The 21631-nt window shown below is 31.9% G+C and overlaps 1 protein-coding gene across 5 annotated transcripts in view; it reads right to left on the reverse strand.

The window, feature by feature from the left end:
* LOC119608852 (filamin-A) overlaps positions 1-21631 on the reverse strand; it is a 94706-nt gene that overhangs the window by 36580 nt on the left and 36495 nt on the right. Inside the window, exons 3-12 of one of the 5 annotated variants that reach the window (XM_037963404.1) lie at positions 16898-17042; positions 14338-14673; positions 13661-13675; positions 10762-10853; positions 9407-10699; positions 8958-9344; positions 6305-6370; positions 4884-5688; positions 4019-4471; positions 3796-3940 (exon numbers count right to left, since the gene is read on the reverse strand). In XM_037963404.1, coding sequence (XP_037819332.1) covers positions 3796-3940; positions 4019-4471; positions 4884-5688; positions 6305-6370; positions 8958-9344; positions 9407-10699; positions 10762-10853; positions 13661-13675; positions 14338-14673; positions 16898-17042 — 3737 coding nt within the window. Of the gene's footprint in view, positions 1-3795; positions 3941-4018; positions 4472-4883; positions 5689-6304; positions 6371-8153; positions 8721-8957; positions 9345-9406; positions 10700-10761; positions 10854-13660; positions 13676-14337; positions 14674-16897; positions 17043-21631 lie in introns of all 5 variants that reach the window. The other 4 variants (XM_037963402.1, XM_037963403.1, XM_037963405.1 and 1 more) reach the window with 4 other exon arrangements.

The following is a 21631-nucleotide window of genomic DNA, read 5'->3' on the forward strand; positions in this document are numbered from 1 at the left end:
GCATTAACACTAACGATCTCTAGACACTTACCCCCATATTCATAAATGCATAATAAAGTTGTTGATGGTTTATTGTAGTAATTTTGTATGGAAAATGTGTGTAATAAACCTAAAATAAACTATTAATATCTTTATGAATACGGGGGTTATTCTATAGAATGGTTCTGAAACTAGTTCATTAATGATTTTTTGTTCGAAATTATTTACTACGGAATTATTTTATTAGAAACGTTATAGAGTGAATATTGGTTTTATTAGAAGATTCTGAAACCAGTAGTTTCTTCAATGAAGAACTAGTTCTGAGCAATCGTAAGAGATTTGCTTTAATTTTTTCGAGAAATAATTGAAGATTTGTTTCTTTATGATAACAAATTTGAGGCGAATTAATGAGCAAGATTTTATAAAATTTAGAGGGAAGATCCTCAAAAATGTTTGTTTATAATCATTTTAACTTTGTTTTGTTTGAATTTTTAATAATCCACAAATATTTAAAATATTTTTCTTTAATTTATTTTCAGGTAAATTCTTGAACAATATGAAGTCTATAATTTTGTAAGTTTTTTTTTTTAATATTTAAACAAATTCAAATATGTTTTATGAATATAGCTTTTTTCGATTACTATTATCTGAACTTTTCAGATATTTGTGCATGTAATTTACGATAAACCAAATTTTGTCATATCTGGTATATTGCTACACTAACAATCTGTCATGATATGACAACATTTCTCTATAGTAGAGACAAGTATGTCTTAATATGGCAAACATTTTTCAATAGATACAAATTTATTTTCTCGAAATTATTTCTATAGACAAAAATTTGTCTTGACAGGAAAGAATTTATCCATAAAACAACAGTTTGTCTTAACATAACAGAATTTTTTCATTGAGTAACAGTTTGTCTTGACAAGACAGAAAAAAAATTATATTGACAACTATTTTTTATTGGCCAAAAATTCTTCTCGCAATATTTTTTCCAATAGACAAAAATCTGTCTTAATATTTTATAATGTTATGACAGAAAATTCTATAGATATTTATCTAGATATGACAATAATTTGCTTATAGATAAAACATTTCCTTAACAACAATTTGTCTTGACATTTAGATACAAATCTATTATGTCATGACAAAACTTTTTCTATAAAAAGACATTGTTTTAATTTAACAAATTTCTAATCTTATGACAGACAATTCTATAATAATTTGTCTTGACATGACAAACATTTTTTATAGGCAAAACATTATTTTAACAACAATTTGCCTTGATGTGACAACAATCTTTCTTGACATTACTCGAAATTTTATTTAGATAAAAATCTATTATGTCATGACAAAACTTTTTCTATAATAAGACATGTGTTTAATTTAACAAATTTGTTATCTTATGACAGAAAATTCTATAGTCATTTGTCTTGACATGACAACAATTTGTTTCTAAACAATATATTTTCTTAATAAAAATTTGTCTTGATATGACAGGAATCTTTCTTTTCATTTGTCTTGACATGACAACAATTTTTTTATAGACAAAACATTATTTTAACAATAATTTTCTTGATATGACAGCAATCTTTCTTGATATGACGAGATATTTTATTTAGATAAAAATCTATTATGTCATGACGAAATTTTTTCTATAAAAAGACATTTGTTTTATTTATAATATTATGATAGAAAATTCTATAGCCACTTGTCTTGACATGACAACAATTTTTTAATAGACAAAACATTATTTTAACAGCACTTTGTCTTGATATGACAAAAATCTATCTTGACATGACGCGAAATTTTATTTAGATAAAAATCTATTATGTAATGACAAAACTTTTTCTATAAAAAGACATTTGTTTTAATTCAACAAATTTCGAATCTTATGACAGTAAATTCTATAGTCATTTGTCTTGAAATGACAACAATTTGTTGTAGACATGATATTTTCTCAACAACAATTTGTCTTGATATGACAGCAATATGTATTGACATGAAAAAGTGTCCATTGACATGAGAAAATGTCCACTAAAAACCAAAAATTATCTTGAGATGACAGAACAAATTATTCTTGACATAAATTTATCTCCATCCATTCTTAAAATAAAAATATTTGTCTTCAAATGTCAACAATTTGTCTAGACAAGACACGAAATTTTCATTAGATATCAATTTTTGTTATGGCAGAAAATTCTATTGACATTTGTGTTCACACGACAACAATTTGTTTGTAGACAAACATTTTTCCGTAAAACTTGTTATGATAAAAATTTATTATGTCATGACAAAAATTTTTCTATGAAAAGACATTTGTTTAAATACAACAAAAATTTGTCTTGACATGCTAAAAATGTTTTATATAGACATACATTTGACAACAATATTATATCATGACAAAACTGTTTCTATAGAAAGACATTTGTTTAAATTTAACAAAAATTTCTCTTGACATGTTGCAAAATGTTTATATAGACATAAATTTGTTTTGACAACAATTTGTCTTGATATGACACGGCATTTTCTATAGACAAAAATTGACACGATAATTATTATAGACAAAAATGATTCCTGATATAACGACAATTTTTCTATAAATTATTTCATGTCATGACATAAAAATTTCTATACTAGTTAAATGATTGATTTTTTTTTTAATGAAACTTGGTACTCACCTGTAAATTGAAACCATTTTAAAATTATTCACATTAATTGAAAACCAAATTAAATCAGGAGCGAAGCATTAATTTATCGGTGTTTGGCAAACATTTTTTGTTGAGAGCAAGAGACAGTAAATTATTTACGTGGCGTGTAGCGCAGCGGAGCGTAGTGCAAAAATTAAAACGTTGTTTTAAGGGGGAAAATATAAAATTAAAATTAAATTAGCAATTATTGTGTTCAAATTAAGCATTTAAATTGTAAACATTATTAGGTAAATTTTATAAAAAAATATTTTACAATTTAAAAAATTGGTTAATAGTTTTTTTAAAGTATTATATAAAAAACACATAACACAAACAGCCTTAAATTAATAAAGAATTAAAATTAAAATATTTATATAATATTGTAAATATAAAAAAAGCCAAAATATTTAAGCAATTCACAATCAAGGTCGTAGCTTTTTAACATTGTATGTTGTATTTTTTTTATTATAATAAAAATATTATGACATGAATCTTTACAATGCTACGACATGAATGGTGAATTGTACAAAATTATATTAAAAAATATGCAGCAGCCAAAAAAGAAAGTTTAAGCATTTTAGGTTAAATATTTTTTTTTAAAGCGCAATTTTTGAATTTGAAATTTAATTTCAAATTTTGCATGCTGAGTAAAAGAAATTTTGTTTGTTTTTTTTCGGTCATTTTTTGTAAATGTTTTCATATAAGTTTTGTTTAATATTTATATAATTTATTTTTATTAAATGTTGGTTTTTGTTGTTGTTGGTGGGTTTTAAAAAAATTACAATAGTTTTTGTTTTATATGTAATGGTTCTAATTTTAAATCTATTAATTAATTCAAAACTGTTTGTGAACTTGTGTTTTCTTTAATAAACTTTTCTTTTGTTTTAATAAATTAAATTAAAAACTAAAAAATTATAAACTAAAGTTAATATTACTTTAGTATAATATAATAATTCAAAAAAAAAAAAAATTTAGCTTAATTTATTTGTTTTTTACTCTTGGCATAACAAACAATAATTGCTAATTTAATTTAATTTAATTGCTTAAAAAGAAAGGACAAAGGTTGGACCTGGACTTTTTTTGTAAAAAAAAGAGAAATCATAATTAAAACAAATTAAGCTACCTTAATGGAGAAGCTACCGTTGGGTATATCTTTGCCACCAAATTTAACATTGACATCATAATCACCAGGATCATTCAAAGCATAGAAGATATCGAAGAAACCATCCTTTTCGATAACATCAATATCAACCAAATCCAAAACTTCCCTAAAAATACCAAAAGTATAAAAACACAAATTGGTAAAGAAATTTAAAAAAAAAAAACATACAACCACCACTACTTACATTCCCTGCTTGGTGGTGATTTTGCAAGTAACAGCACCATCACCGGCTTCGCGAGCATCCACAGTCAAGTGACTCTTGCTGCCCGAGGGTTGTATTTTGGGTGCCTCTTCGACTAGTTTACATTTTTTGGCCTCACCCGTGGCAAAAGCTTCCAATTTAAAGGGTGATCCTTCAATTTCTTGTCCACCATACTTAATGCTTACATTATAAGTGCCACATTCATCGGGTACGAAAGATACCACATAGGTACCATCGTTGATTTCCTGGAGACGTGGTTTAATTTGTTTACCTTTGGGATTCTTAATGTCAACATTGATATCAGCTTGTCCAGCTTTCTTGGTATCAACTTCAAATTCAGCCGGTTTAGAGGCAGGAGTTTTCCTCTTGTCATTGACACCCTTGATGAGAACTTTCTTGGGTTCAGCTTTGGGGAAGACAGTCATGACGAAGGGACTGAAAGTCGTTTAAAAAATGTATTATTAAGAACCATACCTTTGAAATCGTCATGTTATGATAAAAATCTAGACTTGAAATTGTAAAACGAAATTCTGGTCAAAATCATGACAAAAATGTCTCTACAGACACACATTTGTCATGACATGAAAATAATTTTTTGTAGACAAAATTTTGTTATGACAAATCTAAGAAAATGTTTGCAGGCAAGCATTTATCATAACATGACTTAAACTTTTTTACATATAATAATAAGAACAGATAAAAATCTGTCAGGGCATCAAAATAAACTTTCTTTAATCAAAAATGTATCATGACATAAATCAAATGTTTCTTTAGATCAACCTTTTATGGACGAAAATGTCATGACATGACAGATATTTTGTATTTTTTAATAAATTTTAACACTCACCTGCATGGCACTTCGGTATCAGCAAAAGTAATGGTTGATGTCAAGACCGAACCCTCTTTGGGTGGTGAATAGTAAACACAATAGAGACCATCACCCTTCTCCTCGACACGCAAATCCTCTACAGGAGTACCCTCAGAATTTTGAATCTTAACAGCAATACGACCAGGACCAGCATCCTGAACATCAATGAAGAAGTGTGTGGGCACAGCCTCTCTCACCTCACCATGTTCAATACCAGGACCATAAACCTTAACCTTAGAAGGATCCGAACGTTCCTCTACAAACACCGAAAACGGTGAACCGGGTATATGTTTATCGGCAAAACGTATAGAAATATCATATTCGCCCACTTCGGTGGCAACATAGTCAACATCACAGCTGCCATCACGGTTATCGATACAGGTCATCTTAGCCTCAGAAGGACCCTCAATGGCCAACGAAAGACCACCCTTGCCAGCACCTTTAGTTTCAATAACGAATTTATTCTTCTCGCTAACATAGCCCCGCTTCAAGCCGGGTCCGTAGGCCTTGCAGCGTGAGGGATCACAACCGCTCTTAACATTGACCACAAATGGTGAACCGGGCACCGGAATGTTATCGTATAATAGTTCAATAGTATGACGTCCCGCCTCGAAAGGTGTATACATAATGCGGAAGACATCGTCTGTGGTGCCGGGTAAGATTTCACTGGGCAACATTTGTCCCTTGGGATCGAAGACAGAGCAGGAAAGTTTTTTGGAATCGATATTGGTGCCAACTTTGCTCATGTCTACCATAAAGTCGGTCTTTTCGTTCATGATGACACCTAAAAATGGGGGTGGAAAAGATATATCATTAGTTTAAATGTTTTTGCATAAAATAAAACAGAAACGTTTAACACAACAGTAGTTTAGGGGATTTAAATTTTGTTACGAGTTATTTGTCTAAAGAATCGAGTACAATGTCACAACAACAATAACAAACAGAACAGAACAAGGTTTTTAAAAACGTAGTACAAGGATTAGGGATTCTAAAAGAAGTTGTAGATCTTAAAGGTTCAAATTTGGGGTTAACAAATCTTTACTTTCATGGCTATATCTAGTGCATGACAAATCTGCAGTAAATGGTCAAAAATATATATTGTTTTCTATAACTTTCGGAGTCAAGTTGACACCTGATCTATTATATAGATATTAAGTACATATAAAGCCTTTGATAGTCTGCCCTCAATTATATTTATGTAGAAAACTCAATATTATTTTCCAAATACATCTGGACTAGTTTTAGAGTTACTAGTTCGGATAAAATACTAAGATTGACGAAAACTATCGGATTATTTAGAGAATCTTTGACAACATTTTTTATAAAGGGTTTACGATTTGATTGGACAAAAACCACACCGGGATATGAATGAAACGATTTTCCATTAGCCAACTACTCACCAAACCAACTACAAGAATAGTAACGTAAAGTTCGTGATGTATATGTATCAAGAAGAGTAGCTACAGCTTGAGAAAGAGCAATTGGGAAAATTATAAGACAAGAACTTTAATAATTATATTGGAGTACTAAATGATCACTTAATGAATGATATGAAATCAGAAAATACTAGAGTTTCAGTTGAGTTTAAAGATCTTCAATCACGAATCTAGATTTTGGAGAAAAACATAAATTTGATATTTGAAATTTAACAATCTGTTTTACTTCAGAATTTACGAAATAATAAAGAAAATCCTTTAAAAATCAGATAGTCGAATAATAAAGATATGGATCAAACTAATAACTGCCAAACGATTTAATACTTTATGTTGATTCGGCTTACACTAATAAACGAACTTTTCAAAGTATATCAAGGTGTTATGGAGTTAGCGAATATTCTATCCTATACATTGATCTTGAGAAAAATTCTTAAAGATAAACTGTCTTATGAGTATAATAAAGATTATGAGGTAGATCACACTGACAAATTCCAAAATGAAAGATATTTCGATGTCAAAAAGAGCTTAAACGAGTTATTGCACGATCAGTTAATATGCCGAATGCTTTGGGAAACATTTAGTTGTATTGATCGTGAGAAAAGGAGTCTATTATTTTCTCTTCATACTTCAAAGTCAATAAAAGTGTTAACGAATAACTCGTTCGATCAATAAATATTGGATGATCTTATATTGATCCTGTGAAGAGGAGTCTATAGTTGTTATTGCAATATCAATCAATATTGGATGATCTTAAGTTGATCCTGGGAAGACCAGCCTATTACTTTCTTTGAGCGTATTCGACACATTAAGTGAACAGAAGTCAATAAAAGTCTTAATGAGTTATTGCACGATCAGTTAATATGCCGAAAGCTTCGGACAACATTTATGTGTATTGATTGTGGAAAAAGGAGTCTACTAATATCTCGGGATATTGCAAAGTCCATAAAAGTGTTAATGAGTTATTGCACGATCAATAAATCTTGAATGATCTTAAGTTGATCCTGGTAAGAGGAGTCTATTACTTTCTCTGAGCGTATTCCACTTATTAAGTAATCAGAAGTCAATAAATGTGTTGACGATTTATTGCACGATCTATGAATGATGATCTTAAGTTGATCCTGGAATGATCTTAAGTTGATCCTGGGAAGAGGAGTCCATAATTTTCACTAAGCGTCTTCGGCTCATTAAGTGAACAGAAGTCAATAAAAGTATTGGATGTTCTTATGTTGGTTCTGGGAAAAAAAATCTAGCGGTATTACTGTTAACACTTTTATACGATCAGTTAGTAGCAGGAAGTTTTTGAGATCCTTGTATTGAACAGTCTATTGGAGTCTGGATATATTTCGACCGATTAAGTAAAAACACACAAGATTCTATAAAATGTAATTAAGCTGCTGTTCGAGAAAAATAAATGCTGTAAATTGTATAATATAACTAAAAGATCGGTAATCAAATTTCTTTTCGAATGTCTGTCTAAAAACTTGAATATTTTGTACAATTGTATTTCGAGGGTGATCAAATAACGTTTGAATATAGTATATACAAAATAACTGAAAAATAACATGCAAAATTAATGGCTCTTAAGAGTACAGGTTAAGGGTTAAAGAAAAGTTTGTGAACTTAAAAAGCTTTGAAAAGCAGCTTTTAAAACTTAAATAATAAAAATAGCCACATGCTGGATTTAAAAAGCTTTCTTTTAGGCAAAATTTTTATATATAAATCATTTTAATGGAATCGGCTTGCAGCATCACAGCAACAGCAAAAAACAAAAACATTTTATTTTTCTTTATTTTGGGATGCCTTCATAGCCTACCATGTGGCTGTATGCCGATACCACTAACACGTGTATTGCTGAGATTCGGCAAAGGGTAAATAATCGGTTGGAATGGTGATCCATTAATATGACGTTCATTAAATGTTATATTTACAGTGTAGTCTCCGGCTTCGGTGGGTAAATAGGCCACATTACAGGTGCCATCACCATTGTCGCGACAATTGATGGCCGCCTCACAGGGACCTTCGACGGTAACACCCAAACCACCTTGACCCGCACCTCTGGTATCAATCATAAATTCTGCTGGTTGTCCCACGAGACCCTTTTCCAAACCAGGACCAAAAGCTCTCACTTTATTCGAATCACTGCCACTTAGACACTGTAAACGGAATGGTCTGGGCGTTATGGGTGTGCCACCGAAACATATGCTCAGCAGATATTCACCCAATTGGGTGGGTGTAAAGTTGACGAGAAAACCTTCGGCTGTGGGTATGACATGGGCTTTAACGCGACTACCCGAGGGAGAGGTTATAGTTACGGCCAAATCAGCTTTCGGCAGACCATGAGTAATGATGCGAAACTGCTGGAGACTATTTAATGGTGCAGCTTGTTGATAAATGAGTTTGTAACGAAAGTTTTTGGACTTAGATGATGACCTTTTGTATAGTATTTGATGTGTTTTTCTTTTTATATATTTTAAAGTTCTTGACAATATTTTCCCTTTTAAGGGAAAATACTGTTCTTGGTGTATAATGATTTTTTTATTTATAATTTATAATGAATTTGTGTTTTTTTCAAATGATATGGTAACGCTAAGGTTTTTATAATAGGTAAAATACTTACTTGGTTCTAGGCCATCAACTTTGATCTTGGAGACATCAATGGTTTGTTCAACCATTACTTTTTGTCCTAAGGGCACAGGTTGACCGCCATAGGTCATGGTGGTGGTATAAGCACCCTTAGTGGGTGGCACTACTTCTACAGAGTAAGTTTGGTCTTCATTGTCGATAATGCGGCAGGGGATTTCAACTTTGGTTTCTTCATGCACAATCTTGACCTTCAATTCAGCCTCACCGGCATCACGGCAGTCAACATTGAAATGAGTAGCGGAATTGGGGTGAACACCAGGTTGGAACCAGGGACCGAAAGCCTGAACCTTTGAAGCATTGACTGGCAAAGCAACATAGACACGATGGGGTGAATTGGGAGTAGCAACGCCGCCGAAATTAACTTTAACAAAAAGAAAATTATGTATATGGAGTTGTATTACCATAAAAGATTTGTTTACTTACCTTCCACGGTATGGGGACTGCCAGTAGTGGGAGTGTATGTGCATTTCTTAGTGCCATCTGGTTGCTGTTTAACATCCACGGGCAATCTCTTGCCATAAACATCTTCCACCACTATATCCAAAGGTGCTGGGCCAGCTTTAGTGTCATCAACGGTGAAGGTAGTGGGTTCATTAATGGTTACACCATTCTTTTCCAAACCGGGACCGAAAGCCTTAACCAGTTCGGGATTGTAATCGGTTTTGGGTAAAATTTGTGTAATAAAGGGAGACTTGGGTATGTCCTCATTATCGCACAAAATATGAACAGCATATTCACCAGGAGCTGTAGGATGATATTTAACCAAAGCCGAACCATCACCATTATCGTGGCACTCAATTTCAGCCTGAGAAGGACCGGCGACGGTGAAACCAAGAGCACCAGTTTCACCATTAGTTTCAACCACAAAGGCAGCTGGATAGCCAACAACACCACCCACCAAACCGGGACCGAAAGCAACAATATTAGATTCCTTCTTGGGACCAACTTTCACCTCAAAAGGTGACTTGTTAACTTCTTGTCCAGCAAAAGTGACAACCGCAACATAACGACCCTCTTTGTTGGGGAAATAATGGCACTCATAGGTGTGGGCATCCAATTTTGTCATAGCTACTTGTTCACTCATGCCACCAGGTCCAACCAATCTGACCTCAGGCACACCCTCACCAGCACCTTCGGTGTAAATCTTGAAATCAGCATCATCACCAATTCTCACACCAGTTGGTTGCAAACCACGGCCAGAAGCTCTAACACGTCTGGCATCGGATAAGGGAGCGACTTTGACGGGGAAAGGACTGTTGGGTATGGGTGTGCCAGCATAGAATACATTCACCGAGTGTAAACCTTGTATGGCCGACACATATTCACATCTCCAGACATCATTTTCCAATTGTCTAACTTTAGCAGCCACCGAAGTTTTGTGATTAGCTGGATCAATAATAATAACTTCGGGTACACCACGACCAGCATCTTTCGTTAAAATATCAAAGAATGTTGGTTTGCTAATAACAACGCCCAAAGGTTGTACACCAGGACCGGTAACCTTAACCTTGGAGGCATCACCAGCATGACCCTCAACCTTAACGGGGAAGGGACTCTTGGGTATGTCACGGCCAGAGAATTTAACCACAACCTTGTGTTCACCCTCCATTTTGGGTATATAGGAAATGGAATAAGTGAGATTCTTATCATTGTTAAAGCGTACATCGGCCTTTTCAACAAGACCATCGGGTGTGACGATTTCAACCTCAACATCACCTGCACAGAAACAAAGTTATTAATTTTTAAAGTGAAAAAGTTTATTTTACAAATATACATACCTTTGCCGGCTGAGAAGGTCTCAACAGTGAAATTAGCTGGAGCTCCTACTACAGGGCCAATGGGTTCAATACCTGGGCCATAAGCACGTACTCTGTGAATATATATAAATTAAATAAGTTTTAGTAAATGTTTAAGGTTATGTTTGGTTCTCATTTAACATTAAGCTTTTTTGGTATTACAAATTATTTACAAATTGCGGGGTTTTGTTATTAAGTTATAAAGGCCTTTTATATAATCTTTTTTTAAAAATTGCTTTTCAAAATTTTTCTTTAGGAAAATGTTATATTAAACAGAAATATTAAATTTAAATTATTATTAAGTTTGCATAATATTAATCTTTAAATTTAAAGTAATTAAACTTTAAATCGTTTTTAAGCTATTTGCCTGATCGAAGTTTCCCTTTATATTCCAAGTTTCACTGCAGATTTTAAAATTATTTAAAAATTTGAAGTTTCGATACAGTTTCCAACATTCACTAAAAGTTCAAAGTTCGGGACCTTAAAAACTCAAAGTTTTACTGAGGATCTGTTGTTTTATTAAAAATCCGAAGTTTTGCTTAAAATTCTAATATTAAAGTTAGAATTTCTACTATAAATTTGGAGTTTCACTAAAAATTCAAGGTTTTATTTTATTAAAAATGTGAAAAAATCTAATATTAATTCAAATTATTAATTTTTACTTAAATTTAGAATTTTGATTTAAATTTTGGTTTTTACTGATATTTAGAATTTTCACCAAATTTTTAAGTTCGATATTTTACAAAAATTTCAAATATTCACAAAAATTTACATTTTGAATAAAATTTAGAATTTTCTCTATAACTCTGAATTATTACCAAAATTTAGAATCTTCACTAAAATTTAGAATTTTTACAAAAATTTTGAATTCTCACTAAAATTTGGAATGTTCACTAAAATTTGGAATTTTCACTAAAATTTTGAATTTTCGTCCAAATTACAATTTTGGCAAAAATTTAAAATGTTCACTAAAATTTTCAACTTTTACCAAAATTTCGAATTTTTATAAAAAAATCTAAATTTTACTTCAATTTCGAATCTTTTGCTTATTTTCGATCTTTACTAACTAACGAACGAACGAACGAACGAACTAACTAACTAACTAACTAACTAACTAACTAACTAACTAACTAACTAACTAACTAACTAACGAACGAAGCGACTAACGAATACGAACGAACTACTAACGAACACGAACGAACGACGACAACGAACGAACGAACGAACGTAACGAACGAAGAACGAACGAACGAAAGAACGAACAAGAACGAACGAACGAACGAACGAACGAACGAACGAACGAACGAACAACGAAACGAACGAACGAACGAAGAACGAACGAACGAACGAACGAACGAACGAACGAACGAACGAACGAACGAACGAACGAACGAAACGAAAACGAACGAACGAACGAACGAACGAACGAACGAACGAACGAAAACGAACGAACGAAAACGAACGAAACAACGAACGAACGAACGAACGAACGAAACGAACGAACGAACGAACGAAAACGAAACGAACGAACGAACGAACGAACGAACGAACGAACGAACGAACGAAAACGAACGAACGAACGAACGAACGAACGAACAACGAACGAACAACGAACGAAAAACGAACGAACGAACGAACGAACGAACGAAACGAACGAAACGAACGAACGAACGAACGAACGAACGAACGAAACGAACGACGAACACAACGAACGAACGAACGAACGAACGAACGAACGAACGAACGAACGAACAACGAACGAACGAACGAACGAACGAACGAAAAGAAGAACGAACGAACGAACGAACGAACGAACGAACGAACGAACTAACGACGAACGAACGAACGAACGAACGAACGAACAACGAACGAACGAACGAACGAACGAAAAGAACGAACGAACGAACGAACGAACGAACGAACGAACGAACAACGAACGAACGAACGAAGAACGAACGAACGAAAACGAACGAAGAACGAACGAACGAACGAACGAAACAACGAACGAACGAACGAACGAACGAACGAACGAACGAAATAACGAACTAACGAACGAACGAACGAACGAACGAACGAACGAACGAACGAACGAACGAACGAACGAACGAACGAACGAACGAAACGAACGAACGAACTAACGAACGAACGAACTAACTAACTAACTAACGAACTAACGAACGAACTAACGAACTAACTAACGAACTACACGAACTAACTAACTAACTAACTAACAACTAACTAACTAACTAACTAACTAACTACTAACTAACTAACTAACTAACTAACTAACTAACTACTACTAATTAACTAACTAACTAACTAACTAACTACAAACTAACTAACTAACTAGGGCCTCAAACTACGAAAACGTTAACTTAAAAGGCAATTTTGTTTAAAAGTTGATTTTTTGAAGATCTAGTCTGCTTAAGTTTTTTCACTATCCGCTCCACTGTGCCTTGTAAGACATTCGTTAATGATTAACACATTTTATTAAAATTTAAACAAGAATTACTATCATCATTTCGTTTTAATCGAAACACGTAGCACGTAAAAATTCTCTACTTTTTCCCAAAATATAATTAAGCCCAACTTGAAAACTTTTGGCATAATTTGCTTAAGCCAAAAACAAAGAGTTAACTTAAAGCAATAAAAAACACGGTTAGAAAAAAAGCGAAAAAAACGTAGATTTTAAAAAAAGTTTCAAACGTCATCAACAACAGGTAAAATTAAAGAAAGAATTAAAGAAACACAACAGAAAAAAAGCATTAAAAAAATATTTGGCAACAAAACTAGGGAAAAATGTAGCAAAATTAAGCCGCGGAATAGCAGCAGAGCAGCAAGAGCAATAATAACAATAGCATTAAAGCATTCCCAGACTTACCGCGGCGGAGGAATGCTGAATTTTGTTTAACGTATTTTCAGGTTTAAGGTTTTGTTGTTTTTTTGTTTTGGTTTTTTGGTATAAATTTTGTTGGTTTTGTGAGAGATTTTTACACAAATTTATAAAAAGACGTAAAAGTATTAAAAAATCAGTATAAGTTGAGGGAATGTTTAAAAAAAACAACAATTTTTTCGTTATTTTTTTGTATCCAATATTTACACACATACATTTATAATAATATTTAGACCAAATAGATTTGGAAAATAATGACAAGTTATAATAAAAACAACAGCGTATAAACGAATGGAGGAAGTTGGTATTTTTTGGAATTTTTATAAATTTTTGGGTATAGATGCCAGGTAAATTATCCAAAAAAAAGAGAGCGTTATGGAATAAATGAACAATGTAGTACAAGTATTATATAAAAAAGATTCATTGGGATTTAAGAACAATGCAAGAGAAAGAGTTTGATTTAAAGAAAAAGAAAGAAGAGAAGAGAGAAAGAAAAAATAATGATTAGAAAAGGTAACAGTTAAAATGTTTCAATGTTTTAAGAAAATGGGATTTCAGATTTTTTTCTTTATAAAACAAACTCCAATTTTACATATTATGTTTAATAATTCAATATACATTTATAAACGAAATTAACCTAAACTCGTTTTAAAAACAAAACTTACCTGTTGGGATTAGTTTTTGGTCTTAGAGGAGCTCCTTGCTTCAATTTGGCATTGGGATATTGGGACAAGTATGTCATCATAGATTGTTCATCTACATTGGGATTAACCAATTCTTCGGGCTTTATCAATTGTCTGACATTCAACCAATCGTCAGCGAGACCCATAGCTTCGGAAGCATTTTGTACAGCATCTTTGGGATCCCACATATCCCAATCGGGACAGAGACCGGGAGCACAGGCATCAACCAAAGCACCCACTGCTTTACCGCTGGTCCAATCGTTGGTAAAGTTATTAATGGGCATATCGGGTATTTTACCATGTATCCAGTTGAGTAATCTGAAATGAAGAAGTTTAGGAAAAATTTTAAAAATTGACTCTTTAATAGAAATATTTGGTAAATACTATCTTCGATCTTGCCTAAAATCTATGCAATTTTTTAATAATAATATATTATTTAATAATAATATATTATCTTCAAAAATGTAAAGCAGTTATCGTAAAGGGCCCTCTCGTGATCTCCTTTGCTCTGACAATTGCCTAAACTGTTCTAAAGGATATGTAACATTAAAGTGTAAGTGGTCGCTTTCCTTTCTCAGTGTGAACGTATCAATCAATTCTTCCCTGAGTTCCCGTAAGCCCCCTTGTTCTGACAATTGTCGCTTTTTTTTAGGAGATCCGCTGATATGCAGATATCTTTAAATTTTCTTAGTTCTTCCCTGAGTTCCTTTCAGTTCTCGTGAGCTCCCTTGCTCTGACAATCGCCTAAACTGTTCTTAAGTATTTAACATTAAACTTTAAGTGTTCGCTTTCTTTTACTACATCCGCTGATATGCAGGCAGCATTATTGGATCTGGATTCATGAAATAAATATACCTAGTCTAAACGTATCACTCAATTATTCCCTGAGTTTCTTACAGTTCCTGGCCAAATATTTCTAAAATTTAGGACTGAGTGAAGTCGATGTAAATGACTTTTGACAAATTCGGGCCTTAACCCGAAAAAGGCTGAAAAACTTCACTAAAAGAGCAAAAACACAGAATTAATACTAGGTTAAACCTCTATTGGTCCTATCAGGTTTGTCACAGAACTACATTCCAATCGAAAGTATAATTAATTTTTAGTAAAAGGATAGGATATTAGGATTATATCAAGGTTCAAAACTTTTCAATTTGTGAAAATCTGGAAAGGGCAGGATTCAATGAATAGTATCCACGAAAAGTTTCCTTCTAAATTTACTCAATTTGGGGACCTAAACAGTGAATTCAAAGAGCATGAAAAATATAATCGAAAGAATATAGCAGTTTTTGGGTCTGAATCTTGCATTAAGAAGATGAGTATTTCAGTGAGAATCAGGTTCACTCTTTAACATCTTTAGCACTTATATAATATTTTTGATATTATTACGTTGCCAGTTTAAGCAGATCTCTGAATAAGATCTATTGGAGCATAAAATCAATCAAATATCAAATATCAATGAAAAAATGCACAGGAACCTTTCAATTAGTTGCAGATAGTTTTGTTGAGTGGTTTGTGTATAGAATCTATATACACTATAGATAAAGTAATATTGGATCACTTACATTTTCGCTCGGGATGGATTTATCAACACTTAGATCAAGTGACTCTGGTTAAGCCTTCATAAATTAAAGATTATTAGCTCGAAACTTTCAGAGGACTCAGTTCGAGCAGATCTATTCGACTGAATGATAAAATCAATCAAATATCGGGGATTAAATGAAGAAACGTACAGAAATCTTTTCATTGGTTTTAGATAGTTCTTGTTGAGTGGTTTGTGTATAGAATCTATATATACTATAGATAAAATAATTTTGGTTCACCTAGGGGGACTTTAAGTCGTGGGAACTGCTATTTACGTGCAGTTGAGCAGGATCTATTAGATTGGATTTGTCAACATTTACATCAAGTGATGAATATCCAGGTCTTAAGCCTTCAGAAATTAAGGATCATTAGTTCGGAACTTTCAGGGGACTCAGCAGATCTGAATAAGATCTATTCGACTGGATGATAAAATAAATCAAACATCTGGTATTCAATTAAAAAATGTACAGGAACTATTTCATTGGTTAATTTTCGTTAAGTGGTTTGTGTATAGAATGTTGGTTCGCTTAGACCCGAACCTTCAGTTGACTCTTAGTCGTGGGATCTGATACTAATAATGTCATATTTTTGATATTATAACGCTTTATTGGCTTTGCGCTAACGATTGAAGAAGATCTATGAGTAAGATCTATTAGATTGGATTTATCTACATTTAGATCATGCTATGAAGCCCCTGATCTTAAGATCTCAGAATTAAGGATCGAATTAATTATGTTTTTTTAGAATAATTTTGCGGATCTTGTGAAATGTTCATATAGACCCCTCATGGGGGTCCTGTTTTAATGAGAGGACAATGTATTAGCAACTTAATTTTGTTGTTGTTGTTTATTTGGAAAAGTTCGTAATATATTGGAGTCAAAAGTCGCTTAATGTTCGTGTCTCAAAGCAATGTTTATACTTCGTTATTTTTAAGAAATATAATTTGAAATTTGAAACTTACCTTTGTTTTGGTGTTGGTCCGGAGCCATTCAATTGATTTTCATTTTCACCCTCCCACATGGGCATTGAAATGGAATAGTGTAAAATGAGGGTCCATATTAAACCGAGAATTAGTTTTAATTTACAATCAACAATATCGGAAGAATCTAAAAAAAGATAAAAAACAAAAACAATTAAATAAAAATCCTTAATTAATAAAGAATTCAAAATAAAATAAGAAAATTTATAATGTTGAAAAACTATAGAATATTTAAACATTGGAAGAAAATGTTTTAATCTTTAAAATAAATAAGATTAAATTGGTAATTGTGCTAAACAATCTAATAAATTCTCTAAAAAAGAAACCAAAAACAAAGACTTAATCTGACAAATTTCGATCATATTCCAACAAACTTTATATTTAATCTTTTCAAAATCTTCTTTGTTATTTATTCCATTCAATAAAAGTGTTGGCAAATATGTTTAAACTTTCATTAAAACACAATTTTTTCCAGCTTCCAATTAATATAAATCAAAAAATGTCTTCAAAAGAAATAAAAGAAAAGCAATAAGTTCAACAAACTATTTAAGCCGATATTTGAACAAATCAAAAATAATTTGCATAAATCTCATATCAAAAAACCAAATTGAAAAAATATTTATTTACATAACAAAAGAAATTTACTCAAATTCTCATTAAAATAAAATCAAATCGTAACAAATCAAATAATAAAATAAACAACCGTTAATATACAAATTTCAAGTTTAAGGTTATATTTCAAAATTTTGTATTGATTTTGCTAACAAATAAGGTTTAAAAATATATTGCAACTGTTCATAATAATTTAGTAGATAATTTAGTTTTATTTCTAAACTAAAATGTTTTGTTTTTAGCCCTGAACTTGACCAGACCATAAACAACAACAACGACAACAAAAAATAATAATCAAAAATAACTGACCATATTTATGATGTGGTAGCTATAAACGTTTTTGTATTTTTCTTTGAAACTTTTTTTTATAAATTTTTTAATTTAACTTGTTTATTTAAGCAAAAACTGAAAAAAAATCAAAAAACTAGTTTTTAACATGTTGTCAAAATAATTTTTTTTCAAAGTGTTTTTAACTGTCTATCATTTATGGTCGGTTGTTTGTTTTTGTTGTTGTGGCGGCGGTGGTGTCTCCATAACATGCCATCCATCCATCCCATCCATGTCTAGATACATGTACATCAAACTGATGTTTATTAAAAACTGTTTTTTTACTGTTGCTAAATGCAAATACTTTGAGTCATTTGATTAGAAGTTTTGATAAGTTGTTTGTAAATTATTTATCGGGTCATAAATCTCTAAAGTAAATTGTTTTTTTTTAATGGATAAACATTTAATTTGCTTGGTATTTCTAGGAAGGTAAAAATATGGTTTTTTAAAATTGAACTATAAATAAAAAAGGTGGAAAACATTTTATTAATATAGAAATTGTACTTTAACAAATAATGTGCAGTTTAATAAGGTTGACTCAACTGATTTTCACTTAAACTTTAATTTTGCATACTAAAACTAACGCCCACAAACTTTAGCAGTATAATCAGGGATGGAAAATAGACTAGACTATAGACTATAGGCTAGACTATAGACTAGACCATAGACTGGACTATAGACTAGACTATAGACTAGACTATAGACTAGACTATAGACTAGAATGTAGACTAGACATAGACTAACTATAGACTAGACTATAAACTACAACTATAGACTAGACTATAGACTAGACTATAGACTAGACTATAGACTAGACTATAGACCTAACTATAGACTAGACTTATAGACTAGACTATAGACTAGACTATTACTAGACTATAGACTAAGACTATAGACTAGACTATAGACGAGACGGATAGACTAGACTATAGACTAGACTATATGACTAGACTATAGACTAACTAAGACTAGAACTATAGACTAGACTATAGACTAGACTATAGACTAGACTATAGACTAAAGCTATAGACTAAACTATAGATCTAAACCTATAGACTAGACTATAGACTAGACTAAATAGACTAGAATAGAATAGACTACTAGAACTAGACTAGCAGCTATAGACCTAGATAGAACTAGAGACTAGACTATAGACAGACTATAGACTAGACTATAGACTAGACTATAGACTAGACTATAGACTAGACTAGACTATAGACTAGACTAGACTATAGACTAGACTAGACTATAGACTAGACTAGACTATAGACTAGACTAGACTATAGACTAGACTATAGACTAGACTAGACTATAGACTAGACTAGACTATAGACTAGACTAGACTATAGACTAGACTAGACTAGACTATAGACTAGACTATAGACTAGACTAGACTAGACTAGACTAGACTAGACTAGACTGTATAGACTATAGACTAGACTATAGACTAGACTATAGACTAGACTATAGACTAGACTATACTAGACTATAGACTAGACTATAGACTAGACTATAGACTAGACTATAGACTAGACTATAGACTAGACTATAGACTAGACTATAGACTAGACTATAGACTAGACTATAGACTAGACTATAGACTAGACTATAGACTAGACTATAGACTAGACTATAGACTAGACTATAGACTAGACTATAGACTAGACTATAGACTAGACTATAGACTAGACTATAGACAAGACTATAGACAAGACTATAGACTAGACTATAGACTAGACTATAGACAAGACTATAGACTAGACTATAGACTAGACTAGACTATAGAATAGACTATAGACTAGACTATAGACTAGACTATAGACTAGACTATAGACTAAACTATAGACTAGACTATAGACTAGACTATAGACTAGACTATAGACTAGACTATAGACTAGACTATAGACTAGACTATAGACTAGACTATAGACTAGACTATAGACTAGACTATAGACTAGATTATAGACTAGACTATAGACTAGACTATAGACTAGACTATAGACTAGACTATAGACTAGACTATAGACTAGACTATAGACTAGACTATAGACTAAACTATAGACTAAACTATAGACTAGACTATAGACTAGACTATAGACTAGACTAGAATAGACTAGAATAGACTAGACTAGACTAGACTAGACTAGATAGACTAGACTAGACTAGACTAGACTAGACTAGACTAGACTAGACTAGACTAGACTAGACTAGACTAGACTAGACTATAGACTAGACTATAGACTAGACTATAGACTAGACTAGACTAGACTAGACTAGACTATAGACTAGACTAGACTATAGACTAGACTATAGACTAGACTATACTATAGACTAGACTATAGACTAGACTATACTATAGACTAGACTATACTATAGACTAGACTATAGACTAGACTATAGACTAGACTATAGACTAGTCTAGTCTATAGACTAGACTATAGACTAGACTATAGACTAGACTATAGACTAGACTATAGACTAGACTATAGACTATAGACTAGACTAAAGACTAGACTATAGACTAGACTATAGACTAGACTATAGACTAGACTATAGACTAGACTATAGACTACACTATAGACTAGACTATAGACTAGACTATAGACTAGACTATAGACTAGACTATAGACTAGACTATAGACTAGACTATAGACTAGACTATAGACTAGACTATAGACTAGACTATAGACTAGACTATAGACTAGACTATAGACTAGACTATAGACTAGACTATAGACTAGACTATAGACTAGACTATAGACTAGACTATAGACTAGACTATAGACTAGACTATAGACTAGACTATAGACTAGACTATAGACTAGACTATAGACTAGACTAAAGACTAGACTATAGACTAGACTATAGACAAGACTATAGACTAGACTATAGACTAGACTATAGACTAGACTATAGACTAGACTATAGACTAGACTATAGACTAGACTATAGACTAGACTATAGACTAGACTATAGACTAGACTATAGACTAGACTATAGACTAGACTATAGACTAGACTATAGACTAGACTATAGACTAGACTATAGACTAGACTATAGACTAGACTATAGACTAGACTATAGACTAGACTATAGACTAGACTATAGACTAGACTATAGACTAGACTATAGACTAGACTATAGACTAGACTACTAGACTAGACTATAGACTAGACTACACTAGACTAGACTATACACTAGACTAGACTATACACTAGACTAGACTATAGACTAGACTATAGACTAGACTGTACACTAGACTAGACTATAGACTAGACTATAGACTAGACTATAGACTAGACTGTAGACTAGACTATAGACTAGACTATAGACTAGACTATAGACTAGACTATAGACTACACTATAGACTAGACTATAGACTAGACTATAGACTAGACTATAGACTAGACTATAGACTAGACTATAGACTACACTATAGACTAGACTATAGACTAGACTATAGACTACACTATAGACTAAACAATAGGCTAAACTATAATATTCGAGAGTGCTTCCAACAAAATTTAAATTTTCAAATTCTATATCTCTATGTAAAAGTGAAATTAAAAATTTCTAGAGAAAAAAAAGCCGCAAATGTTTCTCTAAATAAAATTCAAACTAAAAACTAATTAATCTAATGAATTAAATAATATTACCAAATGCTAAATCTAGCAACAATTACAATGGAAAAATATGGTCATAAAACAAATTGCAAAAGAAATGAAACTTTCTATAAAAAATAATATATAAAAAAAATTCAAATGAAATCAATGATAC

This window comes from Lucilia sericata, unplaced genomic scaffold (genome assembly GCF_015586225.1).
Source record: "Lucilia sericata isolate MDLA Ls3-8-SP2 unplaced genomic scaffold, ASM1558622v1 Contig000888F_arrow, whole genome shotgun sequence".
In the NCBI taxonomy this organism is placed as follows: Eukaryota; Metazoa; Arthropoda; class Insecta; order Diptera; family Calliphoridae; genus Lucilia; species Lucilia sericata.